This window comes from Lampetra fluviatilis, chromosome 8, assembly GCF_964198595.1.
Source record: "Lampetra fluviatilis chromosome 8, kcLamFluv1.1, whole genome shotgun sequence".
Lineage (NCBI taxonomy): Eukaryota > Metazoa > Chordata > Hyperoartia > Petromyzontiformes > Petromyzontidae > Lampetra > Lampetra fluviatilis.
In genome coordinates this window covers 7,813,247-7,825,067 of record NC_136282.1, presented here as the reverse complement: position 1 = coordinate 7,825,067, position 11,821 = coordinate 7,813,247, and the positions used below count along the sequence as shown (strand labels likewise).

Here is an 11,821-nt window from a genome sequence, read left to right as displayed (position 1 = left end):
TGGATGCAGACCTCAAGCCACAGGAGTTCATGATCCACCGGTGCAACGATCCACACCAAACTAATGCCTGCCTACAAGCTGATTCCATCACTCTATTCCCTCAATTCATGCGGACTTGAGCAGGTTAAGACACCACCATCGGAATTCCCATCGATGGTTCAGCACTGCAGACAGTTGAGCACCACCTCGTGATTTTCAGCGTTTGCCAAGACCATCGATATTGATCATTGGTTTTTTACCCTTATATCTGGCAACAAAACTGACACCTTTTTTACAAGGAGTCATGTTTGCATTGACCACAATACCTGCAGTCGGAATGCAAAACAAAAAAAGACAACTCTGATAATGTATGCACTGTCCTTGAAATTGATTGGTCCACACCCGAGACAGCTTTTCTTAGAGCCTCGTCTCACATGGTGTTGGACCAGATGACGCCAAAAGGCGCACAACTCAAAGGCAATGCACCATCAGAGTATGAGAGCTCGGGGTAAGCATTTACACCATTGGAACCTCCTTTGCCAGTCGCAAAATATAATTGGTTTTTTACCCTTTAACTGGCAACAAAACTGGCACCTTTTTTAGGAGTCATGTTTCCATTGACCACAATAGCTGCAGTCGAAATGCAAAACAAAAAGACAACTCTGATAATGTATGCACTTTGATTGGTCCACACCCGAGACAGCTTTTCATAAGAGCCTCGTCTCACATGGTGTTGGACCAGACGCCAAAAGGCGCACAACTCAAAGACAATGCACCATCAGAGTATGAGAGCTCGGGGTAAGCATTTACACCATTGGAACCTCCCTTTGCCAGTACCAAAATATGATTTTAAAACATATCTATTTTCTCAACTTCCCGACCCATTCAGACTCGCTCATCAATAACCACTTGTCACTTTCATCATTAATTCACACATCGTATTAATGTACCACCATCCTTCTCATCAACTCATCTTACTATTCTGCTGTACAAATTGTTAATTCTTTGAAGTGCCTTAATTAAGGTGCTTGTACATTAACAGGACAGTATTGCAAGTGAATGTATGAAAAAAAGATCACGCATTAGTGTGGTTTTTAACTAGTTTAATGACACAGACGCGCTCAGATATTCCATTTCTTGCAAAGGGTACAGCAATGCAGATTACGTCCTTGGGTTCAGCCTTATGTTTCAAAACGTGTGGGCATTTTCCACCACATACGTCTAGCACAGTTAACAGTACTTATAACTTTGTGTTGCATGTAGTTACACAGAGCAAAGCACAGCCAGTGGAGAGCATTAGTCAGATGTACTCAAAAGACTGCACAAACACATGATAACAAGTGCACATGCTCAACCAGTGGTATTGCAAACACTGAATGCGTGAAATATACTGACCAATCACATTTAATTACTATTTCAAAATGTTGATCACATGTATTTATTTATTACGATGTTAAGCTTATCACATTGGACACATTGACAAACATGAGTAGGTTTAAAAAATATGCACAGCCATTGATAAATGGACCAAAGTTCATTGCAAATTGGTGATTGATTCTGTTAATTGGATAACTATTTACGTTGGCGTGAGAACGGCAAGGTCTAGAACATTGATGCAAACTTTGTTTCCAGTACAGCACTCAAATAAAGTTATTGAAAATGTTCAGACATTTAACGTTTGTGTCACTACTTCTGCTGTTACAAGGGCACACAAGGTACACACATCAACATTCAAAAGGTTTGTGGTGACAAACGATTACACTGGAAGCCTAACACACAATGTGCAAAGCTGTGCTCACTTAGGCTTAGGGAAGTATATATGCCTAGCAGTGCCAAAGCCAGAAATGTTTCCTTTCTAGATTCAAATGCCCGACGCTCAACATTATAGAACGTCGAGTTTGCGACTCCCGTTTTAGAAGGTGAGCTCTTTCTGCACATTCCAGAGGGTCTCTGCACTCTTCTGAACCTGAGCCTCCTCTTCTTTCTTCAGGGTCTGGTTGATGATGTCAGTGATGCCCTCGGAGCCGAGCACACAGGGCAGGCTGAGGAAAACATCATCATGGACTCCGTGCTGACCCTGCAACAAAAAGTGCAAACGCGTATTGGATATGGCAGCACTCGAAAGAGGTCTAAGACATCCAGATCACATAAATACATCTATCAATAATAATTGCCAACATAATATAAAAAAACAGCAGTGTGTGTAGTTATACTGGTAGAAACCTCCTGGTTACACCAGCCCACAGGGGATTATTGTGTCCGTCCATCGTGCAGGGAGGGGCTGGGTGGGGAGGGGCTGGGTGGAGAGGGGAGGGTGGGGAGGGGCTGGGTGGGGAGGGGCTGGGTGGGGAGGGGCTGGGTGGGGAGGGGCTGGTCACCCCGTGGTGCTCAACGTTTAACCCTCACAGTCGGGCATATTTGCGGAATACACCACGCCGCCGTTGACCCTGGCCATTGACCAAGCAACCCAACGTTCCTACCAGCTCCCTCCGCAGGAATGTGTTCATGCAATTGCTAGTTTTGTTCTCACTTAATGTGCAAAACTAACAAACTCCGATTAGACAATTAAAGTGTCCTTATAAATTCCACATGCACGTAAACAAGGCAACCACATGAGCAAAGTTTAAGGAGACACTGAAAATATTACATCTAGTGTCTCTGGCACAGCCAACGTGGCTTACACAGAGGTGGTGTGTGGTGCCGCATTAATTATATGAACATTACCTTGCAATGCGTGGAGACGGGGTGCACACGGCGCAGATTCTTCAGGATCGACTCTGCAAGGTCGGCCACGCTCAGGCCAATGGCCCAGGAGGTGTAACCCTTCAGCTTGATGACCTCGTAGGCACTAAAAAAACGTCATAAGTGGTCAATATGCTGTGCACAAAGAATCACTCGAATTTAAATATTACTCAGCAGAACATACCTTTTCAAACATATCCTTTATATTCTTAGGTTTTTTCGGTAAATTCACGTAGGTACCGAAAAAACCTAAGAATATGAATCCTTGCAGTCACGAAAGCTTCAAATCTAGAATTAATATCCTTTATACATTCATTACATTTTGACAGAAGTCATAAATGTTATACATGAACATAAAATGTTACCAATTTATTCAAGTTTTTTAACTGCATATTTTATAGTCTTTGTGTGTGCATCATTACATGTATAGAATTTTCAAGCACACGGATGTTAAATGTGCATAGTTAGCAGAAGCTTACCTGTCCACCACCTGCTTGTGCACAGACTTCCAGTCCTCACCATCCTTCGGCGTGCCGATGTCAGGGTTCAGGGACTGCAGGCCAACCCCGGCCACGTTCACGCCACTCCAAACAGGCACTGGCAGAACACAAGCAAAGCATGCTCACAATTATTACATACATATTGAATCATTGTAATATTCATAATTCAATGAATAGGTGCAAAGGATGGCATAAAACATGGTCGAGATTGTGTTTTCTTCTCTTGTTTATTAAAACTCACAAATTTTCATGCAAAAGTTGTGACATTAAGTAATCTAGATGGGGGGGGGTAAACACACAATCCTAAAATCAATATTAGCTCTATCACAATGAGCCTTATTATAGCCACACAAGAAATCAAACTGTACAACTTTACAGCCCTTTATCAATTCACTGCTGGACAAAGACATCCCCACACCATGGACGTTATTTCATCAAACTTGGAGGGGTGAAGTGGGGGTGGGTACCAAATACTGGTTCAGATGTAACTGCCACAATAACGTTCACCAGTTCCGGGAATAGAACCAGGGTGGCCGGGCTCCAAAAGGTAGTTCACTACAACCACTGTGCCACTGCTCCTAATAATGAATATAAAATGTAATTGCTTGCTTGCAGTTGTGGGAGAACGGCCATTTTCTTACCGCTGGAGTCACCGTGCTCGCCGATGATCCAGCCGTGGCAGCTGGCGGAGTTGACGCCCAGGCGCTCGCTCATCAGGTAGCGGAAGCGAGCAGAATCCAGATTGCAGCCACTGCCGATGACGCGATGTTTGGGCAGCCCGCTCAGCTTCCATGCCACGTAGGTCAAGATGTCCACTGTCACGCACAAGGGAGAAAAACGCTGTGAACTCCAGTTGAAAAAAAAAATGTACAAAGACTAACCGCTTTACTCCATGGTGATCATTACGCAGTGTCAAATCGTGATCGCAAAAACTTTATCGTGTAGGATTGTGAAAACAATATTACTCGTTATCCTACCTTTTGTGACTCAAAGCAAAGCACCAAAATCAATAGCTGGGTACAAAGAAACAAGTGAACAATTTACGAAGAGCATGAGGTTGCCATCTCGCCACTCTTTGTAGGGCCTCACCGGGGTTGGAGACGACAAGGAGGATGCAGTTGGGGCTGTACTTGACGATGTTGGGGATGATGAACTTGAAGATGTTGACGTTGCGCTGCACGAGGTTGAGGCGGCTCTCGCCCTCCTGCTGGCGCGCACCCGCGGTCACGACCACGAGGCGGGAGCCGGCCGTCACCGAGTAATCTACACAAGCAACCGCAAGTGTCACTCGCAAATGCCTGGTCCATCAAGGAATACAACCTTGGCAAATATATATTTCATTTAAAAAAACACTGATAAAAAATATATACATTCAAAAGCAAAACATTTGAAAACCCCTTTTTAAAGTAAAAGGTTTTTAATTGCACTTGTCCATCTGTGAGGTGCCCAGTGTATTCTGGCGTCTGGTCACAATTAATACACACCCTTGTCAGCCACAATCTTTGCCGTCTTGAGGAAGAGGCTCCCGTGCAGCAGATCCATCATCTCTCCCTTGAGGCGGTCTTCGACCACATCCACAAGGGCCAGCTCGTCCGCCAGGTCCTGTAGTGCGTCACAACCGTGTCCTCAAGTCACCCTCAGTGTGCAAACTCACCACCACCCACAATGCCAGAGGCAATCACGTACCAAGCAACCTTAAATATACGACACCCATAAGAACTGAACGCATGCCAACATTTTTAAATATAGCATTATGTCTATGAAGTACCAACAAAACACCATGACACATCTTGCACCAGCTACAATTTGGCTTATTAAAACGCTTTGGTGGCAAGTATTTACAATACTATAAAGTATTTTTTTTACATATAAAAAAAATTTTGGTCAAGTATCATATTTAAAATGGAAAAAGCTTGCTTCGAAACATTAACTATGAATCATTTTCAAGGGATTACTACAGTGGGTCACTCCTAGTGTGCATGACTTCCATTCACTTTCTGTTTAAGTGATACAAGGAAATGTGACTTTTACAAGGACATTCCTAAACAAAGTTACACAGAAATATAGACCTCAAGTCCATTTACAGATAATGCTGTATCTTTTAAAAGTATTTTCAGCAAACTCATAGCTCAGCGTGAAAAGGAACTTGTTTTTATACACATGACAAGCTTAAGCATGCAAACAAAGAAGCAGGTTGCTTAGAACTGCAAAAACGTTTCCCTGAGTACAGATTGTCAGGTCAGATTTGTAGAGACCTTGTAAAAAATATTATTCTGTACAACAGGTACAAAAGACCTACGTTCAAAGCTTTCATTTGCAAACACTACTCGATTCATAGCTAACATTATATAAATGTATTTATGATTATCACCTATATGTTTAACATCGCCCATTGCCATGCAAGTTTTAAACACAATGTGCATGTAAACATCACCAACAATTTTGAAGTGCATTGTGGTACTCTGGTCTTAAAACACCATTAAAATACATTTGAGCACATGTGATCGATTGACGGCAAAAGTGATTCAGTCAGACAACTGTGGACCAATTTCCTCATTAGGACTCATCAGCACTTCAAAAGATGCTGATGGTTTTTGCATAGGTTGTTTTAAACGTAGGTATTTCCATCATTTCCAGATTTGAATATCACACGAAAACCAGCCTTACATTTTCTATTCAAATAATTGTTGGTGTGTCAAACAGGTTCAGGGACAAACTCTGATTTGCCCTTTGCATGGGTGGGATAAATAGCCGACAGAAATATCTGAGGTGCAGAAAGAGGAGCCATCTCCCAAAAATAGCCAATACGATTACCTCCTAATACAGCACCAGCAAGAAAGTAGAGTGAGAACATAAAATAGACACTGTACCACATTATAACCGACAAAGTATACCACTTTCACGACCCTGTTGATTGTCAAAGTAACACAATACAAGATGCAAAGCATCCCCTTAAATTGTAGATGCAAAATACTGCTAATAAATACAAATGTTTTGTTAAAAGTACACTTTTTTAATCAATGGCCCGTTTTTTTCAACTACAACTTAAGCATGGGTACTGCATTGTGTAAGAGGCCTATCATAATTTAGCAGTTGTGACTGTGGGCAGACTTCATGGAACAAGGCGTCGTGTTTATGCAGGCATTTGGCTGTTTGCCAGTCAGTGACCTCTGGTCGGGAAAAAACGGATCACATGAGAAGAGCAGAACAGTCCATTTCACCAAATGGAGACGTATACAGTGCATGCAGTACAAATATAGCTACGTGAATAGTTACTTTATTTGTAAACGAACATACTTGCTCATGTGCATTATTAGAACTAACCTACATTTATTTCCTCTATGCTATGGCTGCTCCTACAAAATCTGGTTCGGTGGCTTTGTAGCTCATGACTACAATCTGTCAAACATGATTTACAGACACCATTGCAGCAGTACAATTAATATTCAACCAAAAGATTAGACTTTTAACCCATTTCGAGCATTTTAATATCAAACTTACTCGCGTTTGCAATATTCTATGTGCAAAGCACGGATGTAATGTTATAACATTTATGAAAATATTTATACAATGATAATGTTGTTTGAATGGTTTGTTTGAAATGGATAAGGGGACAATGTTTGAAACAGCAAGGATTAAACAAAAGCAAACAAAAATGGGGACAGATAAAGGTTGCTAAAGGTCCAGATAAAGGCAGATTAAGGTCCAAGATTGTACAATAGGCAATGAAATGTATGCCATTGTAGTGCGTATGTTTAGTGCATACAGATTCTTGGGTGAGAGCCCACAGGCAGCTGGCAGTAAAGGTCAAATTAAATTTAGGCCACGTTTGAAGCCTCTGGGGCCTCTCGTACCCCTTGGAATTCGTGGAGAGAAGTGGTCCCTTGTGACTCGAGTCGAGTTCCAAGGGACCACTTGTTCAAGGATCAGCATGGTAATGTTAGGGGTCGAAGTCTGAGGGTGTTGGTGTGTGTGGAGGTGTCCTTCTCACCCTGAGCAAGACGCTGATGGCAGCTGCCATGCCGACTTGGCCGACACCAACGATGGTCACCTTGCTGTGGGGAGGATCCCTCTCCTTGCTGGGCACCATCTCGTGGATCAGCTTTCCCTTGGTGGATGCCATGGTGTCTCAACTAGTTCTACAAAGACACAACCGGAGCAGAACTTGATTACAAACGCTTCGCACATGCATATACAAATTGTATTTATATACTGTACTATGCTTATCGATGCCTGTATCATTGCGTCCAAGGACAAGTGTTCTGCAAATCCTGTGGATGTATTTTTCCACAACCTCTAATCTGCAATTGCCGTGGGACATTTGTGAACGTGCACCATCATGCTTTGGCTGTACAAATTAGACGATTAACAGTGACATCTGCAGAAACTAAAATACCAGTGGCATATCATACAATTAATGTAAGTTTTTTGCAGCTTTTCCAAGGTTGTGAAATGTGCATCCAAATAAGAAAATGTTAAATGCTTTACATTTTTGGTATCAAACTTCACAATATGCAATGGAATGTGAAATATGCATGCATTAAGAATGTTATCCACTCTCTAAATACTAGTGTAAGGGGCAGCTTTAGAATTAACCCAAATTGAGATTGTGATAGAGTACTTGTATGTATATAGACAACAGTGACCCATATAACGATCAACTATTAATAATCAAGCTAAAAATTCCAGCATATAGGATCTTATTCATTCAAATGAAGCATGGACAGACAAAAAAAACTTGAGGGCAAGCCTTTAAATTGGATAACCGGTATTAAAACGCTCATACAGCGTTTTCTGCAGTGCAAAAATTGATCAGATGAACAAAGCAAAATTTCTGCTTACTGGTAACAAGACGTTCAGTACAGTGCATTGACAAGCCTGGCTTCTGTACCATGAACAGTGCCCTTACATTTGTTTTTTGGTCACATGCAATCTGCACAACAGTTGGTGTGACCGACAAGCATATATTTAACTTGCACAAGACAAAAACAACCGCAGTAATCTTTGGGGACACAAGCAGTAGGTTATATAACAACAAAAAACCAGTGGTCTGCTTGGTAGTCATTTTCTCTCTTGCCTGCCATGAATGATTACGGCTGCTGCTGCACGTACACCAATGTACAGTCAAATCAACTCCTACTCATGGGGCCAGTGACTCAATTTCCGTTATGACACAGCATTTAGACGTCAACTAACGATTAGTAACTGACAATCCAGGGAGAAAGCTAAAAATATTGCAATGGCTAGGTCTACATTTTTCACAGCATAAATGATGAATTAACATGTAACTTGCACAATAACTCGGTTAAATGTAGTAGTACATGTAATAGAAACCAAACACCCACTGTGCAAACCAAACCTGCAGTCATTGCGTGTTGCTCTGGCAAAGGGCCTCCATCACAATCAGTGGGGGGGCATATAATTGGCATCTGGTATTCAACAACAATCTTCAAAGGCGACAAATGTTGGGGGCCATATATCTAATACAATTACAACTTTCAAAATATTGTAGTACATTAGTATAGACTTGTGGAGGTAGTAATACATCTTGCTGGATAAAACACAGGTTATATAAATGTATTCCCTCGACTTATTTGGCACCGAGCCACTCCCTGAAGGTGTGTCCTTCGTATGGAATGTGGTTGTAACCTTTAGGGGACATGCTTATGGAAGCAAGAAATCAGCAAAATAGTAACACTTTCCACGTACCATAAAAACTGCTCCTACGCTATTCAAGCTACAAGCAAAGATAATACCCTAAGCCCTAATTATGTATGACGATTAGTTTCACATAATGGTAGGTTTTTACCCTTTTAACTGGTACAAAACTGACACCTTTATTCAAGGCATCATGTTTGCAATGACCACAACACAAGTAGTCAATAAAGCAAACAAAAAGAAGCAACTCTGATAAGGATAATAATATGCACTGTCCTTGAAGTTGATTGGCCCACACCCGAGACGGCTTTCTTTAGAGCCTAGTCTCCATTGGTGTAGGGCCAGATAACTAAATGTGCAAGCCATTAAAGTTACATTAGACAACCTCTTTGTAATATTTTGTATTGATGTTTCTACCAATCTGTTCCAAAAGTGCACTTCTCTTTTTTCCAATTTTAATTCTTAACATTTGCACAATTACACAATCTTATCTTATTGCAATATCACAAATATTACATGCACAACAAATGGCAACATAATTTTTTAAAGTATCTTGCACATACAAACTCTTCTTGATGGATTGATTTACTCAATTTAGGAAAAAAATTCCGATTACAAAAAACAATGTGCATATAACTTGGGTTTACTGAAGTACTATACTGATGATTTGACATTTAAGTCCTGCATGAATCAACTACTAAGATATGATTTTCCCACGCCATATAACCAATGGGAGTTGTCTGGCCATACTTCACCACTCCGGTCAGTGCGAGTTGGTGAAGGCGGGTAGACAGGACGGGGGGGGGTCAGATATCACTGGCCAATGATACGAGTCAAGCAAATTACTCAGGGCGCGGGGTTCACATAGTTGCCTAAGTATCGGTGTGAATTCATTTAGTCCTCCAGCAAAAAGCATAGCCCAACCAAATAGCACAGGCCCTTCCCTTGCCTACGTGGCCAAAAAGGTGGGGTGTGTGCTTTTCAACAAAACTGAAATTCCAACAAAACTGAATTTAGACATGAATATTTTACATTTTATAAGTCTATGCAAATCAACGCAGGCAACGTTCATACATTTTTTTTATTCACAGGCAATGTTTAAACTCATACACAAAATTATATTTAAAATTCTGCTACTAAACCAAGTGTATTTACTTAAACCTATAAAAAAAATTGCAGGAGGAAAACACACCAACAGTAAAGTACTTGCAATGTACATCAAAATGAAAAGGTAACGACCCGCAATACAATAAAAAAACTCAACTTTCTATTACATACAATTATTGTAATTATTAGCGAGGCAAAGAATATAAATTATCCAGTATTCTATTTCGTGATAGAACACAACGTAAAAAGAAATTAAGCCGAAACATTTTCCACAATGACCAAGTGCCCACCCGTGATGTAAAAGATAACTAAATAATGAATAACCCTGAGCGCATAGAATGCCGGCTGGTCTGACATCCCACGCCAAGGGCGTTTATAACCCAGACGCCAGCTTGCAGCCTGACCTCCGGGAAGACATTAAAAGTCTAACATTTAGACTTTTTTGCGGAACAATTTAATCACCATTCCAGGTGTAAATTAACACTCTTAACATGACAAAACACACCCGCAAAGTCTTCATAGCAAATAGCTAATTAAGGGCTGCACAATGCTTAAGTAGGTCAACTCGTGCCCGAAAAAAGCAACTCTAGTGCACCTATATTTTGCCTGTTACGTTTCACTGCACATACTTTCTTTTAAGATTTATAAGAACGTATAGTCGGGACTTGTTTCGAACATCAACCTTCCTCCAACGTGGCTCCATTTCGTGTAGGTGGTGTTTGCTCAACCATCCTCCACTCGAAATTGTCCGCTGCAATCGACAATTCTGAAGTGCATGATGCACAGGACAATCCACTGCTAGATGAGGGTCTCCTCAAGCTGTGTCAGTCCTCGGGGCTATTTGACCATACTTCACCACGCTGGTCAGTGTGGGTTTGGTGGTGGAGAGGTTAGACGTGAGCGCATACCAATACAAAACAATGGATTATCTTCTTGGTTCTTTCGGTAAAGTCACGTAGAAGGGAAATAATAATAAAATAATAAAAATAAAACATAATAAAATACAATTCTCACAATGGATTATGTTTCACTGTCCTTATTGACATATCAAATGAGTCAAAGTGAACCAATTTTTTTAAGGAAGACCTGGGTAACAACATAAATTGTGCGTTCCAATTAAACCATCGCCTTTTTATCGGAAGGCTCAATTCAACCAAATATATGGTTGTACCCCTGAAAAAAAAGCTTCATTGCTCATCGGATTCCTCCACTATAAATAAATATTCTGATCGCTGCAGGAGAAGCTAATGCTGGTTGAGGGCTTCCCGGTACGAGGCCACAACTGCAGCCGTGGTGACGATCTGAGCGCGATGCAACAGGACAATCATCGCAAGCCATCGCATAATTACACATTGCCACAACTAATCGGCCTAGAAACGACGCCTCTCACCACACGCATGGCAGGCAGCGAGGTTGATTAAACAGGCACGAGTCAATGAAGCCAGACTTCACATAACGGGGTTGTTTCCTCTCTCTCTGTCACCGACAAAGGGATGAATATATAATAATTATTGTTGTTTTGCGAGGTGCAGAATGAACATTCCTTTGCGCAGAATCAGCCTCACAAAGAGACAAAAAAATACATTCGTTACTCAACGACGATGTGTGTGCGTGATTAGTGATTAACGCGATATAAATAATAACGCGGTGGCCGCTTGCTACCGTCCACACGTACCGGGGAACACGACGACGGTGAGAAGCAGAGAGGAAGAGGCGGCTGCAGGCGGCGGAGCGGGGACGCGGAGTGCGTCAGAAGCGGGGGCGCGCGCCCTCCTCTAGCCCCGCTGACGTCATCACGCACGCGGGCGAGCCCCTCTCCCTCGTCGTTCGTGACG

General features: G+C 41.7%; 1 protein-coding gene across 1 annotated transcript; it reads right to left on the bottom strand.

Annotated features, from left to right (window-relative positions):
* Positions 1-1,071: 1,071 nt before the first annotated feature.
* On the bottom strand, positions 1,072-11,788 carry LOC144933816 (L-lactate dehydrogenase). The gene is made up of 8 exons (XM_078859000.1): positions 11,662-11,788; positions 7,213-7,360; positions 4,706-4,823; positions 4,311-4,484; positions 3,863-4,036; positions 3,201-3,318; positions 2,704-2,827; positions 1,072-2,056 (listed from the first exon to the last, which is right to left on the bottom strand). Exons 2-8 carry the CDS (start codon positions 7,342-7,344, stop codon positions 1,892-1,894), a joined length of 1,005 nt encoding a protein of 334 aa, XP_078715126.1. The 5' UTR covers positions 7,345-7,360; positions 11,662-11,788; the 3' UTR covers positions 1,072-1,891.
* Between the last annotated feature and the right edge of the window lie 33 nt (positions 11,789-11,821).

Coding starts and splice junctions, on each gene's coding strand:
- LOC144933816 (XM_078859000.1), bottom strand. CDS start 7,344: ATGGCATCCACCAAGGGAAAGCTGATCCACGAGATGGTGCCCAGCAAG. Junction 4,485..4,705: donor AAAGATTGTGGCTGACAAGG/GTGTGTATTAAT, acceptor TTGCTTGTGTAG/ATTACTCGGTGACGGCCGGC. Junction 4,037..4,310: donor CCTTGTCGTCTCCAACCCCG/GTGAGGCCCTAC, acceptor TGTGCGTGACAG/TGGACATCTTGACCTACGTG.